This window comes from Protomyctophum parallelum (genome assembly GCF_964188405.1).
Source record: "Protomyctophum parallelum genome assembly, chromosome: 20".
In the NCBI taxonomy this organism is placed as follows: domain Eukaryota; kingdom Metazoa; phylum Chordata; class Actinopteri; order Myctophiformes; family Myctophidae; genus Protomyctophum; species Protomyctophum parallelum.
This window is the reverse complement of record NC_139718.1, coordinates 8,646,020-8,666,648: the sequence shown is the minus strand read 5'-3', so window position 1 is coordinate 8,666,648 and position 20,629 is coordinate 8,646,020. Positions and strand designations below refer to the sequence as shown.

General features: G+C 40.5%; 1 protein-coding gene across 1 annotated transcript in view; it reads left to right on the top strand.

Annotated features, from left to right (window-relative positions):
* Nucleotides 1-20,629, top strand: part of myo6b (myosin VIb) — a 48,383-nt gene that overhangs the window by 10,975 nt on the left and 16,779 nt on the right. Inside the window, exons 7-23 of the mRNA XM_083791394.1 lie at nucleotides 1,045-1,100; nucleotides 1,226-1,323; nucleotides 1,522-1,686; nucleotides 2,796-2,876; nucleotides 5,894-6,074; nucleotides 6,696-6,840; nucleotides 10,627-10,784; nucleotides 11,279-11,370; nucleotides 12,839-12,911; nucleotides 14,575-14,702; nucleotides 16,155-16,250; nucleotides 16,824-16,994; nucleotides 17,552-17,590; nucleotides 17,831-17,924; nucleotides 19,102-19,232; nucleotides 19,495-19,572; nucleotides 19,681-19,810. Coding sequence (XP_083647520.1) covers nucleotides 1,045-1,100; nucleotides 1,226-1,323; nucleotides 1,522-1,686; nucleotides 2,796-2,876; nucleotides 5,894-6,074; nucleotides 6,696-6,840; nucleotides 10,627-10,784; nucleotides 11,279-11,370; nucleotides 12,839-12,911; nucleotides 14,575-14,702; nucleotides 16,155-16,250; nucleotides 16,824-16,994; nucleotides 17,552-17,590; nucleotides 17,831-17,924; nucleotides 19,102-19,232; nucleotides 19,495-19,572; nucleotides 19,681-19,810 — 1,916 coding nt within the window. The remainder of the gene's footprint in view (nucleotides 1-1,044; nucleotides 1,101-1,225; nucleotides 1,324-1,521; nucleotides 1,687-2,795; nucleotides 2,877-5,893; nucleotides 6,075-6,695; nucleotides 6,841-10,626; nucleotides 10,785-11,278; nucleotides 11,371-12,838; nucleotides 12,912-14,574; nucleotides 14,703-16,154; nucleotides 16,251-16,823; nucleotides 16,995-17,551; nucleotides 17,591-17,830; nucleotides 17,925-19,101; nucleotides 19,233-19,494; nucleotides 19,573-19,680; nucleotides 19,811-20,629) is intronic.

The window sequence follows — 20,629 nt, the reverse complement described above, 5'->3', positions numbered from 1 at the left end:
GGTACTGCATTGTAGTCAGGCCCGGATTTAACCAGCTCCACTGCAGGGGGCAGGAGGAAAGTGTAGGGGGGCAACCCCCTCGGCCGTGGCGAGGGATTAAATCCCCCCCAAACCCCCGAAATGCATAGAAAACTATTAGTAACTACTTTGAATTAGGGACGTTAAGGTTGGCAAGGGAGAACATTATTCCAGCTGGTCGCCTAGGTGCAGATTGCGGTCTGACTGAGATTTGTATTTTTTGGATGATGAAATGGTGTTGGTTGGGTGGTGTGACAGTTGCAGTTAGTTAGTAGCGTAGTGTTTCAAATCGTTTTAAATATAAGCCCTTTAATTTGAAATATCTTTGAAATGTGGGATTTCTGCATGTGTTGGCAAATGGCAAATTCTGATTTAGTTTAGTCATAGTCTTTTGAATAAAATTACATTTAGTTTTAGTCGTATTTTAGTCATATTTCTAGTCGACTAACTATTGTAATGCACTTTGTTGCATGCTAAAAATTGCCGATCTAGCAAGCAGCGTGACGCGTTGTAGATCGGATTGTAGATCTGCTATTTTCAGAGCACAACACCCGAGCACAACCAAACATAAAATGACTTAATTGTCTTAGTTCTACTGGATCACTTCTCCACTAGTCCCATACAGAAAAATGACTCTTATGACAAGACATTTTATTAAGCTGTAAATGTATTGTCAATGCATACTTGTTATGGACATTGGGCTATATCTTGCGATACCCCTTACCCCTTATGCCTAAACTTATTTAGCATTTTTTACTATTTTGAAAAACCTTTTAAAATAGTTCAAACAGCCAATCTACAAGTACAAGCTCACAACGTGGCTAGTTGAACTATTTTAAAAGCTTTTTTCAAAATAGTAAAAATGGCAAATACGTTTAGGGATAAGGGGTAAGAAGTGGTGCAACATAGGGCCCAATGTGTCTGCATTCTTAATTATTCTCGACTATAACCTTGGATGCTTAACCTGTTATGTCATTATTGTTGTTACCATGGTCCTGTTACATGTACTGTATCTCCATTCTATAGATATCTGACCACATCATATGGAACCGGTCAAGACATTGATGAAAGAATTGTTGAAGGTAACAACATATTAACACAATAACCTCCTATCATATATTTTGATATTGAGCTAGACAGTGAATACATACGGTAATAACACTGTTAATGTTGAAATTAAAATGCTCTTTTTACTTTTAAAATGCAGCAAATCCTCTCCTTGAGGCCTTTGGAAATGCAAAGACCGTCCGTAACAATAACAGTAGTCGCTTTGGGAAATTTGTGGAGATCCATTTCAATGAAAAGGTAATGATGCTTGGCTATAATAGTTTTTATTATAAATAAATTGTATTACTATTATATACTATTCCACCGCATTAACTGTGATTATTAGGATAGGTTAACTTTACATGCGCTACATGCATCATTCACATGTATACAAAAAAACAGGCCAAATTAACTACACAGTAAAAGAGTTTATTTCCTGTGTATATTACCAATTAGAATGCAGTCGTGGGCGGGTTTGTGTCTCACTACCTGCTGGAGAAGTCGAGGATCTGCATGCAGAGTAAAGAGGAGAGGAACTACCACATCTTCTACAGGCTCTGCGCTGGGGCCTCCGACGACATCAAGAAGAAGTTCCACCTTGATTCTCCTGACAGTTTCAAGGTGAGTGGGTTTTCATCTGCATTCATAAAGACATTAAAAACATCAGATTATGTTTGGTGATCACCAATCTGGGAACCAATCAGCAAAAAAGGAAAAACAGCACCCTCTGCTGTTTCCTTAGCTCCGAATCTGTTCTTGAGAGATTAGGTGATCACAAAATGTTGTAGGCAGAGGAATTAATAAGGGTATTTCATTTCTGACACAGGATACAGTTGAGTTTAGTTTTTACAAAGTATTTCAGGGGAAATGCTGACATATGATATTTTGACCCATGATATGTCTAGGGTTTGCACACCCAGCCATAATTAAGTTAATTTATAAGCTGCTGTTGTACAATCATACATGCACACAGCACAGGTTACAGACACTCACAGAAGACACATTTTAGAAGCTGCAAATAGAAGGAGCTTGAAGGGCTGATTGACGTCTTTGAAAGAAGGTGAATGTTACTTGAGAATGGCTTTACTCAAGTTACCTACCTAACATGTAAATCTCTTTGTTAAATAGGCCATATTTTCTGTTAGATTTGACCTATTGATTACCTAAATTATATGATGTTTTCAGATGTGTACTTTTTAATCCTGCTACTGCCAGTGCAAAGTAATCTTGTCCTGTGCAAGTCTACATGAGCCCACTAGATGGCACACCAGTTTGCTTGCAAACTTGCTTACTTATGCATTTAAATAAATCATCTAATCAAATTCCCCAGTGAAGTCAGTCCCTCATCAGTGACACTGTGTTCAGTGGCATATCAATAGAGAGAACAAAGGTCCTTATGCTCCTTTAAAAACTCCATAACAACACTTAACAGAAGAAGTACGCAATCGTGGCCATTGTTTGAAGTTGTTTTGACACAGCATCATTATATCAAGTCCCTTAGGTGACACCCACATCAACAGAGGCAATTATCTGATGTATGATTCACATCTAGTTAAGTGTGAAGTCATATTGGAAGATGACAAAGTAAATCGTTTTTTTGATGATGAAAAACAACACAACAAGCCCCCAGAGGTTTCCCCACAAGAAGATTACACTGAATTGTGTGTCTGAAATCTGGTTATCCAAATATGAATCATGCATCTGTGTTTTTTATGCTTTCCTACTTGCAGTATCTGAATCGAGGATGCACCAGATATTTTACTGATAAGGACTCGGATAAACAGATTACGCAGAACCGCAAGAGTCCTCAGGTAATACCATGTTCTTTCAAATGTGAACCCCATTAACACCGCTGTGTTTTTATGTTATCATTATTCATAACTTTGTATCACCTTTTGATTTGTTTTATTGTTTGTTTATTTGGGGTGTGTTATTCTGTGATTAATTAATTGCAACTTGGCATGTACAGGCTTGTTTTACATTGTGTTACATTTGCCAGTGATGTCATGACACTAGTGTGAAACCTGGTATCCTAGTTACTTTGTAGCACTAATCTGAAACAATGTTGTACAGACAATCTGCTACTATTATAGAAATGCAGTGGGAAAGTGAAATTAACCTGAATAAATCCTCAACTGAATAATTTATGGAAGAAAAAAATCGACAACGTCTGCACATTTAATTATGCTATATTTGTATATCAGTACAATAATTGTGACAATTCACTCCCATGGGGACTTATTATCTACTGAATGAGTTCATTTCACTGGCATATCTTTCAAACTGGAACATTGCATACAGTACTGTACCCTTACGTTTAAAAAAAACACTTTTCCAACCAGGGAAACTCCCCCCTGTCAGGTATAAAAGAGCAACTTGGACACATGAAGGAAGCATGAGTTCAAGTCCGTTGCTCTCCCCATGTCCCCCATACAGTATATGGGGACTATAGGGTGGCGGAGGGTGTGTAGAGCCCAGGATCACATTAGATAAGGGGTGAAAAATGGGTTACAAAATCGTGGGATAAAAAATAGCTGCTGATTTGATAGCAGGGGGGGAAAGGTGGTGACAGTGGATCCCCATGAAGAGCTGCTGTTACATACTGCTCCTGGAAGTCTGGCTTATACACAGTAAAATCCTCTGCGTTAATTTAACTCTGAGTGTACAAATGGTTCCCTGTACATTTGTACACTCAGAAACGCAGAGGATTTCACTGTGTATAAGCCAGACTTCCAGGAGCAGTATGTAACAGCAGCTCTTCATGGGGATCCATTCCACTGTCACCACCTTTCCCCCCCCTGCTATCAAATCAAGGTTTTACCAACAGCTATTTGCATTTACTCCTTGGAAAGTTAGATCAAGGACACAAAACAGTTCTTGGTTCTCCATCATGTTGTTGCAACTGTCAAGACTAGGGTACGTTTCCATCAGCTTTTCAAAATGAAATTGTGGGGCGCCCAATGTGCGTGCGTGGGTGCGTGCGTGCGCACACACGCTGTGTGCGTAATGGAGCGGTTAGGCACCGCTCAAACTGGGGGAACGAGACTGATATACACATGGGGTGATTACAAATGAGATACAGCTGGGGCAAAGAGAAACAGAACCAAGGAAACTAGACTACGGAACAACATACACAGAAATACAAGACCTATAGATGCTATACAATCATTAATGAGACAAAAGTCTGAGACTGTGACAGTGGCAGTGAAGCCTTCACTGCGTGTCTGGAAGTGAGCAGAGTATGTGTGAATAACATTGCATTATGACTGACTAATGAAGTGATTTGTTTATCTTTACATCCCCTCACATGTCGGTGGTAAATAGGACGATAAGGTGATCTTAAGTGTTTTTGTTTGTTTGTTTGTGTTTGTTTGTTTGTTTTTTCTTTCTTTCTTTTTTTTCCTTAGTAGGAAATACTGCTCTCTGCTCTTTGTAACATACTGTATAGACATTTTCAACATTCTAAATGGGTCCAAGTTTATTTCTTTTTGCAGTGTTGGTGAATATCATTAGCTGACATACGGAAATATACTTGGACCCAGGCCGTTGCCTATAGCAACCCAATTCCACTGTCAATTAGTGTAATTGTCTTCTCCAGAGTCCAGTGTAAACACAGACGCTCCTATTTGGCTGTTTGCAGAGCAAACAGGAAATGAGAGTGCATGCATCTTCTCTGTCTGCATGGAGGTACACACTGCACAGTCGATTCTTCAGTGTTCATTTAACTGAAAGAGTACACAAACGGAACTCATTTGTACACTCTCAGATTTAAATAACGCTTTAAGGAGTGATGTGTGGGCAGAGTGTAAAATAGAATATGTTCTTTTCTGGTTTTCAGTATTTCAAGCTTTAGACTGTCACTGTAAGCCAACCGTCACGAAAATTACTGACCAAATTGGGGGGGGGGGGATAATTGGCTACTGTAAAGTAAGAATGAATAAATAAATGTTGACTAAAGCGCTGTATGTTGAAAACAAGATAAATCAGTAAAAGCTATATAAATAAAAATGGCTTTGGTTGAAGCGGAGCACGCCGACACCAGTTGATTACTATAATCATCAAGAATGTGTTCTGAATCTGTATCTGAGGTTTTCCAGTGACATTCTACAGTATGTTGCATGTTTATCCTTTCTGCTTCTCAGCAAAACTACTTATGACCAGCCTAAAGAAAGAGACGTAATGTACAGTATAGTGTAACAGCCTTATTGGTACCTGTGTGATAGTGTGTGTGATTGTGGCAGTGTTGTTTTTGGCAGCAAATTTCTATTTTAGTTTAGTCATAAAACTTAGTTTAGTTTTAGTCACATTTTAGTCACCTGGAATGTCTTAGTGTTAGTCTAGTTTTAGTCTAAAAACTAAATAGTCTAATTAGTCTAAATGTCATAAGATTTTAGTCGACTAAATCTACAGTTGATTTAGTCGACTAAAATGTATTTTGGCGGGTCTTGATGCCGTGGTAATGAGTGTTTTTACACTTGCTGAAAATAACCGATCTACAAGCTCACAACGCATATTTTCAGCATGCAACCAAGTGTAAAATGACTTATACTGGATCTCTTGTCCACTAGTCCCTTCCTAACATTTTAGTCTAGTTTTTATTTGTCGACGAAATTGTCAGTATATTTAGTCTTAGTTTTAGTCATCGTAGCTTAGTTTTCATTTAGTTTCCATTTGTTTTTGTCAGTGAAAATAGGTAGTCGACGAACATTTTTCGTCTTAGTTTTAGTCGACGAAAACAACACTGGATTGTGGTGGTGGTTTAAAGCTCTCTCTCTCTCTATGATGTCTTATGTGTCTGACTAATCGACTGTATATGCCGCCTCCCCAGCATCTAAAGGCCGGTGCTCTGAAAGACCCTCTTCTTGATGACCTGGGGGACTTCAATAGGATGTGTGGGGCCATGAAGAGGATCGGTCTGGACGACGACGAGAAGCTGGACCTCTTCAGGGTCGTTGCCGGGGTTCTACACCTGGGCAACATCGACTTTGAGGACACGGGAAGTAGCTCAGGTGAGATACTGACTGTTAACGGTTGACGCTTACTGTATGTGCTGAAAGAGACGTGAACAGTGATAACTGTTAACACACATGCATGCACAAACATGTCCAATAAAGACAGATAGACCCTGACGAAGACCTTTTGGTCGAAACGCGTATGACAGGTCCCGTTATTTATTTGCCTTGCTCAAATAAACGATTTAATTTTTCACCAAAGACGAAGTGCCTTGGATTCCCTTCTTTTCTTTTCAAGTCTGCACCCATCTAAGAGCCACTAACAGATCCCTGCAGCACTTCCATCCCTCTATTTCTAAAAAGTCCAATAAAGAGTTGCGTTAAAAACATCAAATGACAGTATATCACATCGGTAATAATTAGTAACTGCACACAGGCTCTAGGTGTGGATATTGCAGGCCTTTTCTATACATTATGTTCTAATATGCACTGTACATGGGCTTGATTATCAGTTATAGTATACAACCTTATTTGAGCAATTAGCTTTCATAGAAGTATAGCCTACTCTTTGTGGCTGTCGGTAATAGCACATACTGTACTAAACACTATTTGATTTGGAATTAATTTAGGGATGACATTTATATACGTTTCAATTTGCAATGTGTGTGTATTCTTCAGGCGGATGTGTGTTGCATAATCAGTCTGGCCCATCTCTGCAATACTGTGCCGACCTCTTGGGCTTGGACCAGGATGACCTTCAGGTCAGCCTCACCACCAGAATCATGCTGACTACAGCAGGGGGCGCCAAAGGAACAGTAATCAAGTAAGAATTCACAGTAGTTTATATTGATCCTATTTGATGAGAGCTGTTGACAAGCAGCAATTTCCACTTGTCTGACCCACTCTAGTGGAAAAGCTGTCACCAGTTAAGAAGACAGACAAATCCATAACCAGCTTCTCACGTTGACTCCTTGCATGCTCTTTGGTAATGTGTAGTGGAGAGGGACTAAATACAGTAGCAATTTGCTGGTCTGTGGCAGATTGATTGATTGATTGATTGATTGATTGATTGATTGATTGATTGATTGATTGATTGATTGAATCGAACAAACAAAAAGCACAGGAAAGTACAGTTCGATACAAGGTATGCTAAAAGGATTTAAATCCAAGAAAGAAATGCTATGGCTCCTCATTCTTTGTTTGCAGAGTCAACCTTTATTTAAGGAGGCACCTTAACTACTAGCCTCCCTATTTTGGGCATGTAATGACATGGGGAAAATGAGCGAGGATGAACAAAAATGTTCTTTCTACAAGATCACACATCTGACATCACTTGCATGAGCAATCGCAAACCAATCAGCATGAGTTTGCGCATTTCTGGCTCTTTTCGTTGCATGGCAGCGTTGTACAACACAGTATAAAACAGGGCTTAAGTGGTTAAAGGGACACTTCACCCTTTTTGCAAAAAGATATATGTTAATGACGTTTAGAAGCTTTAGAACACTTTCCTGGGGGTCTTTATGTGTGTAATATGTGGTTTTAGATATTTTAGATTGTAGCAGTGAGCCTGTTGTCTCTGATGTCATGGACACTGGGCTCACTTCCTTCCTGGACTACATGTTGTCTCAGTAAGACAGCTCTCCCCCTATCCACAAGGAGGAGCAGTGCACCAAAGAATTATGGGAATTGTAGTCCAGGAAGGTAGTGAGACCAGTGTCCATGACATCAGAGACAACAGGCTCACTGCTACAATCTAAAATATCTAAAACCACATATTACACACATAAATACCCCCAGGAAAGTATTCTAAAGCTTCTAAACGTCATTAACATATATTTGTTTGCAAAAAGGGTGAAGTGTCCCTTTAAGATAGCTAATGGTCTTTAGATGGCGATAGTGTTAAAATGACACTGGCAGTGACTTGGCAAAGTGACTGTAGCCCTGTTGTCCTTATCTGAGGTCATTGTGTTCCGTCGTAAGACTTCTTTATGGAGATTGCACTAGAGGGCAAAGCCTGAGATTGTATTAAGCCTGTTACATTTTGGATTAAACAGGGATTTAGGAAATGGAGAATATCACATAAATGAGATTATTGCCATGTACAATTTAGGCATTTACTGTAGCAGAGCAAGAGATTGGAGTAAGCAGCATAAGCCCTAGTCGACAAACAGATCAAGTACATAGAAAGCTTAGAAAACAGCCACAGAAAGTGGCAGTAAGTAACTTGGATACCAGGTAAACATCAAATCTAGTATCTAAATGTAATTAATTAATAACATACCTACTTATCTGTGCACAAGCAAACAGCATACACTATACTGTACATCTCCTCTATGTATGTAACATAAATGGCATATTCACAATGGGCATATGCTCACACATACAGTAGCCTACAGTTTCACAGTAATTGAAGTTTATTATGACGGTAATCTGAATATGAAAGATTTGGGGTAATATGAAATTGTTTTGGGTTATTCCTTTGATAATTCTTCCTTCATTACGGGTTCTTGACACATTAAAGTGTACAGTAATGTCTTTACCAAAACAAGGAATATACAGTATACAGTAGGGCGCCCTAGCAGTACAATAATAGTGGTGGTGTGGTGTTTGAATGACAGGGCTAGGTTTAGCGGATGAATATTTCAGGAAGGCCAGATGCTAGCTGGCCCAGCCTGGAAGTGTTTTCTCCACATAAATTATGCAGACTATATCTGAGGAGACTGGAGGGAATGGCTGCAGTACAGTACGCCGGGCCTGGTGCCTGCCCTGGAGAGCAGGTGGAGAGGAGAGGGGGGCTGGCCTCTGTCATGAAACCCCACAGTGATCCTACTCCGGCCCGTGGAGGTTGAGGATCACTTAGGTTAGGGGGTTGGGGTGGTGGTAGTAGTTGCTAATTCGGGTTAGTCAGTGACCCTGTTCCTATACAGTACTGTCTGTAAGGCTTTATGAAGTATAAGGCAGTGATTTCTCAACCTCATTTAGACCATTGGTACCATTATTATTATAATTGTTGAGGGGCGCTAGGCCCTAGGTCCTATGTCCAGCTTTTAGTGTGTGTGTGCACAAAAATAAATTCCAATTGACAATGGATGGACAGTTCTACGTCAACACAAACATCACGTAACACAACATTGATATGTTGTGAGGAGCCTTTCAACTCTCAACTGTCAGTGATGTTTTATCTCTGGAACCCCTATATACACTGTAAATCCTCAGTGTTAATGGAACCAAATAGACCAGTTACAGGTTAATTTGGTTCCAGTTGTACACTCTCTGAGTTACAGAACCACGAGGGTTCATTTGGACCTGTGGTGGTCTCTGGAACCGACGTGGAGAAACTGTGGTATACTATAAACCGTGGGTCTATAGTAGGCTACCATTGGGTAAAATAAACAAAACTTTGGGAGGATTTGAAGGGTATAAATTAATGCCCTTAGATGCTCTTTGTGTTTTCTCAATGATTGCATTCAAATTCCAGTGGTTCTGAAAGACGGAAAAGCACCCTATTCTGCAAATGCTTTATATTTGAGATTAGGTGACAATGGACCAGTGGCAGTGCTGCATTATTGATGAGAAAGTACATTGTTTAATGTATATACAATATATTTTCCTAGCAATTCTAAAGAAGTGGGTTTTGAGGATGGGAGGGTGTGGGACTGTTTGATGTGGTTAGGGAGTGCGTTCTGTTAATGCACTGTGAGCAAGTCACTTCTGAGAAAATAACCGCACGTTAGTCTTTTGCTTTGCGTCGGGCCATACTACTACATACACTGTGCTGCTGTTGTTTTCTCACTTGTTCTCAGTGCATAATTCCTCACATACAACAAGGAAGGACTATTCAAAATAACGTGGATAAAGGCCTGCCATTGCTTAAAATGGACTTGCATTTTTAATCGAGCGTCGTCTTTTTAGTGGACTTGCTGAGTTGAACTCCAGTGCCCTGTGGAACTGCACTCGGTTCATACATTGAACCCTGCTGAATAATTGAAACAAAATGGTGTTAAAGATACATTAGAGAGTCAAGCAGGGTTCAGGGGACTCATATACAGTTTTAATGTCTCACCTTTGTCTCAGAAAGAATGAATCCCTCATTTAAAAGTGCTCACCCAGCTATAATGTAGATCGGTCTTAGACACAAAGGTGTGTTAATCCTATTCTGCAAGAACTGACCAGTGTTCTACCAGTGGCGTTTCCAGGAATTACTTTTTGGACAGGCAAGATGTGTAAATTGTCGTCTCCCCGCTCACAATCGTAGCACTAAAGGTTTTGAAAGAGATTGATGGTCGCGCTCTACCGCGACGGCCAATCAGCTGTCCACTAATATTTCTCATGCCTTGTTTTTGTCCTCTTTTTTTCTCATTGTATGGATTTTGGCCAGAAGTGGATTTGGACAGGCGGACGGACGCCTGCCCTCGCCTTATTGTAGATACGCCTCTGATTAATACTGTAGAACTTTTACTTACTTTAGCATGGAAGCATGTAAAAGCAGGGGGTAAAAACAGCAAGTACTGTAAGTGTGTCCCAATTTCAGATTGACTCTGAAATGCTCAACTGTGTCTGTCTCCCCGGGGTGCTAACCCTAACCCTAAGCCTTTGTCTGTCTCCCCAGGGTGCCTCTGAGGGTGGAACAAGCTAACAATGCCCGTGATGCCCTGGCCAAAGCCGTGTACAGCTGCCTGTTTGACCACGTGGTCAGACGGGTCAACCAATGCTTCCCATTTGAGAGCTCCTCCAACTTCATCGGAGTGCTGGACATCGCTGGTTTTGGTAACCAGAGTTTTGACTTCAGTGGAATAATTAAAGTTCTGATAGCTATATAGAACGCTACCAAACCAAGGGGAACATTTGATCTCCAGTAACTCCCCAGATGACGTAATGTTTTCCCATACAGTAACAATGTTTTTATTATCATAATGAGTTTCAACCTATTCAAACGTTGGTCAAAACTGTATTTGGAAGTATATTTTTAGAATGGTTGTTGTTGTTTAAAATGTATGTATTTAAACGTATTTTAACGGGTTCAGTGTAGAAAAATCCAGTGTTGTTTTATTACTTTAGACTTTCAACTTGTCGAGTGTCAAGTTCAAACAGACTCTTGCCTCTTCCTGCACTTATGTTTAAGTACCCTAAATTGCATCTACAGTGTTCACTTCAATTCACCAGAGGAAATAATATCCATGTTACTGCATTCATTTAGCGCACACATTTTGGCTTTCTGGAAATCTTTCAACGCCTCTTCTGTTTTTTTTCCATCCCCTCAGAGTATTTTGAACACAACAGCTTTGAACAGTTTTGTATCAACTACTGCAATGAGAAACTGCAGCAGTTCTTCAATGAGCGCATTCTCAAGGAGGTGGGTGAAAGCAAAAACATGAATTAACCCATTTTGTGCGGGAACCCCTTTTGGTGTTTTAAAGTATTTTGTTATACTTTAGCGATTGAAAAATTGCAGATTTACAAGCTCATAGCACGCCACCAAGTGGCGCACTACGAGCTTGTAGGTCTGCTATTTTTGAAAAGTCGTGAAAATGTTGCGCAAATCTTATTTTAGTTAAAACATTTTTAACTACTGTAACAATATTGGCTTCTGGGGGTCCCTAGAACAACATATATTCCGATGGGGGTCTGCGACCAAATACAGATAATTCTGGGGGTCCTTGACATGAAAAAGGTTGAGCACCACTGACATAGAAACATGGGTTCGACCTCAGTCCAAAATGGGTTAAACTCATTTAGCATGCTCAGTAGCCTAGGAGACCTGCCACTCACGCAATCTTTTACCAGCCTTGAGTAAGTGAAACTCCTTTTCTTTTTCTGTGGCTGCCTTGTTCTCTCTCTCACTCTCTCTCTCTCACTCTCCTGCTCTCTTCTCTTATTAGAATGATAATTTCTCAAGGGACATAGCGAGGCTTGCAATTCTCTCCTGTGATCTCTTGCTTTATGTGTTTCCAAAGGTCTCCAATTAAATTGCCACAATTCTAATCTCAGCCATTTATGTGTCCAAAGTTCTGTCTGTTTGAAGTAGTTTTTATGTATTTTGAGGTGTAGGGAGCCTTAAAGGACAACTTTAGTTTTTTCAACTAAGGTTCATGTTTTAGGTTGTTATTAGAGAAAGTAAAAGGTGAGTGTTAATTTTCTTTCATTTGCTGCTTTCTTTTGTTTTGGGGATTTTAGCAGTTTTTGACAGGGGGCATTCGAGCATGGGGCTAAATATGTATTTCTTTACAAAATATTATGGCGATTTATTTTTTTATTATTTACTATAGTCCTACTAGACCCCAAGAAATTACATCTGACCACAAAAGATCACAGGATCTATTGAATGTGACAAACTGACATATTGAGCCTATACACACAGTATAAGCCTTCCCCCAGTAGGCTACCTTCACATTCAGTAGATCCTGTGATCTTCTGTGGCCAGATGTAATTTCCTGGGGTTTATTAGGACTATAGTAAATAATACAAAGATAAATCACCATAAGATTTTGTAAAAAAAATACATATTTAGCCCCATGCTCGAATGCCCCCGCCCCCCTGTCAAAAAGAGCTAAAATCCCTAAAACGAAAGAAAGCAGCAAATGAAAAGAAATGAACACTCATCTTTTACTTTCTCTAATAACAACCTAAAACATGAACCTTGGTTGAAAAAAACTAAAGTTGTCCTTTAAGTCGTAAGTCTGTAATATCCTCGAGCCACACAGTGAAGTCAAACTGATTCTATGCAAAAATAAAGAATAACTCTAAGAGTTTTTACAAGAAAATGCACAATGCTTTTTTGTGGTCTCCATTTTTTACATTTTAGTTTTGTTTTGTGTCTATAGGAGCAAGAGCTGTATCAAAAGGAAGGACTTGGAGTAAACGAAGTTCATTATGTCGATAACCAGGACTGCATAGGTAGGTGTTGCTGTGAACATTCTCTCTGTTGTAAAATAAATTAAATAATACACCGTAACATCAAACACCTTTTTGATTTCACTAGTCATCAGGGCACTAAGGTAGCGGGTCCCCAGAGAGCTCACTGTTTCACGCTGTGAAATCGAACAGAGGTACGGAGAGGCTGATTTAGATTAGATCTGCCCATGGAGTGAACCAGATGCCTGAACGAGTTGGTTTTCTGAAGGGACTGAAAGAGGAACTGTGTGTGTGTGTGTGTGTGTGTGTGTGTGTGTGTGTGTGTGTGTGTGTGTGTGTGAGCGTGTGTGTGTGTGTGTGTGTGTGTGTGTGTGTGTGTGTGTGTGCGTGCGTGCGTGCGTGCGTGCGTGCGTGTGTGTATGCGTGCGTGTGCGTGGGTGCGCCCAGGCACACACACACACACAGCGTGTGCGTGGGTGGCCAGGTGTGTGTGCGGGTGTGTCTATGTGTGAGTGCATGTGTGTGTTTGTGTGTGCGCCCACGCACGTACAGCGCATGCATGCGTCATGTGTGTGTGCGTGTGTGTGTGCGTGTTTGTGTATGTGTGTTCACGAGCGTGTTTGTGTGTGTGTGTGTGTGTGTGTGTGTGTGTGTGTGTGTGTGTGTGTGTGTGTGTGTGCGCACATGCGTGCTCGTGCGTGCGTGCACACGTGTATACACTTGTGTGTTTGTCCATATCTAAAGGCTGACATGGAGGCAGTATATTGGGTGGTTTTACCATGGCAGACAACCTCAACCTCAACTCATCATTAAGCTGAAGTGAGGTCTTTGAGGACTCATAGAATATGGAACCAAGTGACAGAGACGCAGGCGTCTGTAGAGCCCTTCTTGCCACAGACATGCCGAGAATGATGGAAGTATACTGTCATATCTGCCCCGTGGCAGTCACCTGTCAGATCCATGGAAATACTAGTTCTCGTTATCCACAATGTTGAAATATCTGTATCTAAAGGGAGCATGCGTAATGGCCATTGGTGTGGATTCCCTCCTAATTGTCTGTGTCTCGTATCACGAATGAATCCTCCAGTAATGGTTGAAGTAGTCAGTGTGGAAAGGTGAAGTGGTTTGATTTGTATTTCAAATGCACTGTGATTATTCAGGTTTGAGGTTAACTGACAGCCATGAATAACGTTCATGACTTGCAAATTACTATTTGCCTGGACATTAATTCAGTCATCAATCTGCAGGATTTATGCACAGATGCTTCTTCATGCAAATTTGTCTGAGGTCCTTGCTATCAGGTCATATTCGAAACTCAGAGCATCATATGAATAATTCACAAATACAGCTAAATGAACATCCGGATGAACATATACTGGGCCTGAATATTCACGATCAGACACAAACAATGCGCAATTGAAAATTTCCGATACTTAACATGTTTTCACGAAATGGTAAAAACATGGTAGGTGGCTGGATACACAAACATGCACAAACATATACATACAACATTCAAAAAGTTGACATATTTGACACTTTAAGAAGAAAACAAGTTCCATCTTAGAATGCTCATAAATATAAGTTGGAATTATAATACACAATATTTATACTGTACCATTTAAAAATGGTCATAATAATAACTGAAACATAACTTAAACATGGCTGCTTTGCATGACAATTCAATGAGTTGATGTTGTCTTTATAGACCTGGTGGAGGCGAAGCTGGTGGGTGTCCTGGATATTCTGGATGAAGAGAATCGTCTACCTCAGGCCAGCGACCAACACTTCACCGTGGCTGTACACAGCAAACACAAAGACCACTTCAGACTGACCGTGAGAATGAATTCTCTCTCTCTCTCTCTCTCTTGAGCTACCTGCGTCAGTGCCTCTCTTTTATATCCTCTCAATCGGTCTTCTTTCTTTCTTTTATCCATTCATTCTTTATCTCAATCGATTCATTCTCCCTTTCTCATCGTTCTCATACAATGAGGTCTGAGAGTTGTTTCGCTGCCATGGTGATCATTGCATGTAGCAGCACGTTCTTCGCTGATGACGTAGGACCCCAGGCCCCCAGGCCCTCCCTCCATCTCAATCTCTTTGTAGCTATTGTCCCATCGCTCATGGTACGTTTTTCAGCCAAGCGTGAAATCCTTTTTGAAACGAGTCTTGACACCGATTCAAGACCGAATTCGGGAGCTGGCTGCCTGTGACCACATTATGTGGACGGAGATTATATTAATTGTGTGCATTAAAAAAAAAAAGAGGATGATTCTTTACATTTAATGCACACAAACCTAAAGGGACACTTCACCCTTTTTGCAGAAAAATGTATGTTAATGACGTTTAAAGCTTTAGAACACTTTCCTGGAGATCTTTATGTGTGTAATATGTGGTTTTAGATATTTTAGATTGTAGCAGTGAGCCTGTTGTCTCTGATGTCATGGACACTGGGCTCACTTCCTTCCTGGACTACATGTTGTCTCAGTAAGACAGCTCTCCCCCTATCCACAAGGAGGAGCAGTGCACCAAAGAATTATGGGAATTGTAGTCCAGGAAGGTAGTGAGACCAGTGTCCATGACATCAGAGACAACGGGCTGACTGCTACAATCTAAAATAACTAAAACCACATATTACACACATAAATACCCCCAGGAAAGTGATCTAAAGCTTCTAAACGTCATTAACATATATTATTTTGCAAAAAGGGTGAAGTGTCCTTTTAAGACGAATCTGCCAATGCTTAAAGAAATGTAATGTAAATAGCAGTAGTCTGGCCATGCCAGGCTAGACAAAACTATTAGTCATTGTCTAGAACAATTTGTAAATATAGTGGATGCTAAAATAATAGTGCAAAAATGTTTACACACACCAAGAGAAACTCTAAAAGCTAATGAATATCAATTGACTGCTCTGCTTTAGATAAGTTTAATAATGAATTCAGGGGTGACATGCTTTGTCTCTTTTACTAAGTAATTTGTTAATATTACTTAAGTAGAACTGCAGAATTGTAATAAGCGTGATTATTCATGCAGGCAAAAGCATTTAATAACCGTAAATTAGATTGCTGTTTCTCAGAATGAGTGTGCTGTATATCTCATAGTTAGACCTTCAGTAATAGATTAGTAATACGTTAGTTGTGTAATTCTCCCAAACAATCCCCGGTCTCAAAGAATCTACTCCCTTGAGTTTCTGATTGATATATCAAATTGGATATTATGACACATTTCAGCACTGAAGTGAAAACACTCATTTCACACATCATGTCTTGTCACGTCACCCAACAGGTCCCCAGGAAGTCAAAATTGGCCGTTCACAGGAACGTCCGGGATGATGAAGGCTTCATCATCAGGCATTTTGCTGGAGCAGTGTGCTATGAAACGGTAATTATAGCCCCGATTTTATTGATGAATCCTTAAAGATGGAGTGCCACAATTTTTTTCAGGTATTATTACAATATAAGGGGGAAGAACTCTTTCCAAAAAGTGTACAGTATTTGTTAAAATCATGCTTTTATGTGGACACGCCCACCAGTTCATTAAGTATGCCTGGTTTGCCTGGTGGGTGGTGATGGGCGGTGATCCACCTGAACTGAAGCCGCACCCACAGCTGTAGTTGTATGATAAAGGGGGAGGGGTTAGGGGTGGGGCTGATAGTGTGGTGTCACTATATTACTGTTTACTTCATTGGCCTGTTTGACTGTCAAGGGTTCAGCCTCCAGGAAGAAACCCTAAATACAAAGTCAATACACAATTGCACATAAAAACAACTCCAGTCTGTCTAATTAAGTACTGTCACCTCATAGACACATGAAAAACTGGAAAAATACAACAATTGTGGCACTCCATCTTTAACGACTTACACCCTGTACTTAGTTGACCGGAGTCGCCCAGGGCTCTGTGATGAAAATAAAGTAACAATGTTTTACTGTGGCGTGCGTGCGTGTGTCCTTCTAGATCCGGTTTGTGGAGAAGAATAACGACGCCCTCCACATGTCCTTGGAGTGCCTGGTGAGCGAGTCGAAGGACAAGTTTGTTCGAGAACTGTTTGAGAACTCGAACAATGCCAAGGACTCCAAACAGAAGGCTGGCAAACTGGGCTTTATCAGCGTTGGAAACAAGTTCAAGGTGAGAGACCACATGGGTCTTGGATTATCAAGTTGTCTTGTTTTACGGTTGGAGGATGTCTCCCGCCAAGAACAAAACCAAATCAACTCTATTGGTGTTTCTTCTCAAATGCAATAAAACCTTTATTTTATTTTACACTTACAGGAATACTTCACCCACAAAATGATTATTTTTATATAAATTATTCACCCCGTGTTGCCTTGAAATCGTAGATAATTGTTGAAAAACATAGCACATCCATATTTATTCATTCACTTGCATACTCACACCCTTTGTTATTGTGATGATGATTTATTAAATCCATGCACATTTGTTTTTAACTCTGTTTGGTCTAGTACATGTATATTGTATACAGTATACTTCACCTCTTAACTGTGATGCATGGCACTCGTTGTGGATATGACTGTATTATTATTATGAGTTGTTTTCCTCATTAAATACAGAACCCTGTGTCGCAAAAAGGGCAAAAGTTTGAGTTGCTTTTACTTTAATACTAGCAGGGGACTGACAAGAGAATATAAAATAATATTCCTACTGTATTCTTTATTTGCTCACAGACTCAACTGAATCTGCTCTTGGAGAAGCTTCGCAGCACAGTGAGTAACGTCCAATGTTTTTCTGAGAGTTTGAACTTTACCATTACTCCCCTAAAGTCACGTTCATCACATTGAAAGTATTTGTCTTTGAAATAGCAAACGATGGAAGCAATACCGTATAGTAATATAGCAGAAGCTGCTATTTGGATGTGGGCTACCATGAACATTGTAATACAGAGGCTTTACTAAGGGTAAGACAATAAGACGCATGTTGTGACCGTTATTTCTCTGTGTTTAAAGGGTGCAAGTTTCATCCGCTGTGTGAAACCCAACCTGAAAATGGTCAGTCACCAGTTTGAAGGAGCCCACATCCTGTCTCAACTGCAGTGCTCCGGTATGTACAGTACCATGTGTCTGAGAATGATGATCTGTACAGTACCATGTGTCAGAGAATAATCTGTGCATCATCCCTAGTGCTCATTATAGATAGAGCCCTATATCTTGCACCACCCCTTACCCCTTATCCCTAAACTTATTTGCCATTTTTTACTATTTTAAAACATTAAAATAGTACAAATAGCCGATCTACAAGCTAACAACGTGTCGATGTAGATTGGCTAGTTGCATTTTTTTTTTTATGTTTTAAAATAGTAAAAATATCACAAATAAGTTTAGGGATAAGGGGTAAGGGGTGGCGCAAGATGGAGCCCTGTAGTCCCTAGAGTATGGTGTGGCAGAAAATACTTATTTCTAGCTGGGTGTCCCCATTGTGTCTCTGTCCAAGGTGCTGAAATGATCAAATCCTTCCTTTCAGTTCAATTCAAAGGTGCTTTGTTGACCTGGGATAAAATATTCAACATGAAACAACAATACAATCTGCACACCAGAATACTGCTCCAAATATGGATTTCTTTCTTTATTGGACGGAACGTTTCGAGCCGGGGAGCTTAGTTTTTAACATACAGTACTTCCCTAATCTGTCTTGGTCCAGTTGGCAGGTAATTAAAAAGTCAGGAACAAACTCTGCCTTTGCTTGACAGACTCTCCAACACAAATCACACACGAGCGAAAGGTTTAAGTTTTGCTGCAGGCGGTCAAAAGCTCTCTCCCAGGTGTGGGTGGAAGTGGAACACACACATTGCAGGAGCGGCCGATAAAAAATCCAGGTGGAGCAGCATTATGAAAACAGTCACACGCAGGGCTCTATTCTGTACCTGTTGCAGCAACACTGAACTTCTATTTATTCTCCATCGCACAACTGTGTCGTTTGATGAAAAGAGCAGATCCTTTTATTATGAATACCAGACTTTTACTTGTAACCGAGTATTTCTACATTGTGGTATTGATACTGTTACTCAAGTGAAGAACGTGAGTATACTGTACTTCTTCCACTGCTGCGTACAGTGACTGTCTCAGTGTCCAGATGTACAGTGTTTCAGACTGTTTCCATGTGCTTGTGTTGGTTAGGGATGGTGTCTGTCTTGGACCTAATGCAAGGAGGTTTATCCCTCCAGAGCTCCCTTCCAGATGTACAGTGTTTCAGACTGTTTCCATGTGCTTGTGTTGGTTAGGGATGGTGTCTGTCTTGGACCTGATGCAAGGAGGTTTCCCCTCTAGAGCCCCCTTCCATGAGCTCTACAACATGTACAAGAAGTACATGCCCGACAAGCTCACGCGACTCGATCCTCGCTTCTTCTGCAAGGTATGGGCCTCCCGAACGACCGGCTTCCGTCCTGCATGTTGTCATATATACAGCTTACTTTGCACATTTCCAGCGCATGGGTTTAGTTGTGTCATTTGGTATACTGTTGATCCATGTAGCTTGTGTTTAACATGCTTGATGCTTAGCATGATATTGCTGTGTCATTGTATGGTATTGCTGTGTCATGGTATGGTATTTCTGTCACGGTATGGTATTGCTGTGTCATGGTACGTATGTGTGTTATGTCTTTGGTCTCCTCCAGGCTCTGTTCAAAGCCCTGGGGCTCAACGTCAATGACTACAAATTTGGACTGACCAGAGTGTTCTTCCGTCCTGGAAAGGTAGACAGGAAAGCCAGCCGCATCAGTCATGTTTTTCACGTGCAGATCATTATACAAGGTCAATGTGCTCTAGGTATCAAAATAATTGTGCATCCTTCCGTCCGTCAGTTTTCAGAGTTTGATCACATCATGAAGTCAGATCCAGAGCATCTGGCAGAGCTGCTGAAGAAGGTCAACCAGTGGTTGGTGTGTAGTCGCTGGAAGAAGATCCAGTGGTGTACTCTCTCTGTCATCAAACGTATGTCAACATCATGTTATCCACATAGAAGATCCAGTGGTGTACTCTCTCTGTCATCAAACGTATGTCAACATCATGTTATCCACATCCGCAGGGCCAGGCCCTACTTGTCTGTCTTAACCCATTCTGACCTGAGATCAGATTCATACGAGGTTTCCGCCGGACACACACTGGTCCTGATTAACCCATTCTGACCTCTTCGATTTTTCGAAAAATAGCAGACCTACAAGCTCGTAGCGCGCCACTCGGTGGCGCGCTATGAGCTTGTAGATCTGCTATTTTTAAATAGCTAAAGCATAACATAGTGCTAACACCAAAATGGGTGCCCGTTCAGAATGGGTTAAGTCTGTTATCTGTAGGACATTATGCAACCACATGGAACAGCACATGCATTGTGGAAATATTACATATTTTAGCCTAACTTAGTTTGTAAGTTCAGTCATTTCAGTTTTTCGAAGAAGGAATTAAGCTGCTTTTTTAAGATGCTTTTTTTCTTATAACGGTAGAACACTTAATAGATCATACATCCACTTTCTATTTGTTCCAAACAGTAAAAGCACAAGGCAATCAGTAGGAATATAGAATGTGACTCTAAAAGCAACCCCTGGCATGAACCATTATGCCATTATGATCCCTGACAATTGGTATTGATTTTCCCCATTATTCCAAAGAGCAGCATGTCTCCTGTTCAATTATTTCAACGCATTAGTTGATATTACATTACCTTTAGAGAAGTACACTGGCCTCCTGCCCATTTCACATTCTCTCAGGATAGTTCATTACTGAGACTCATTGGTTTTCTTCAGTTATTTAAACAGG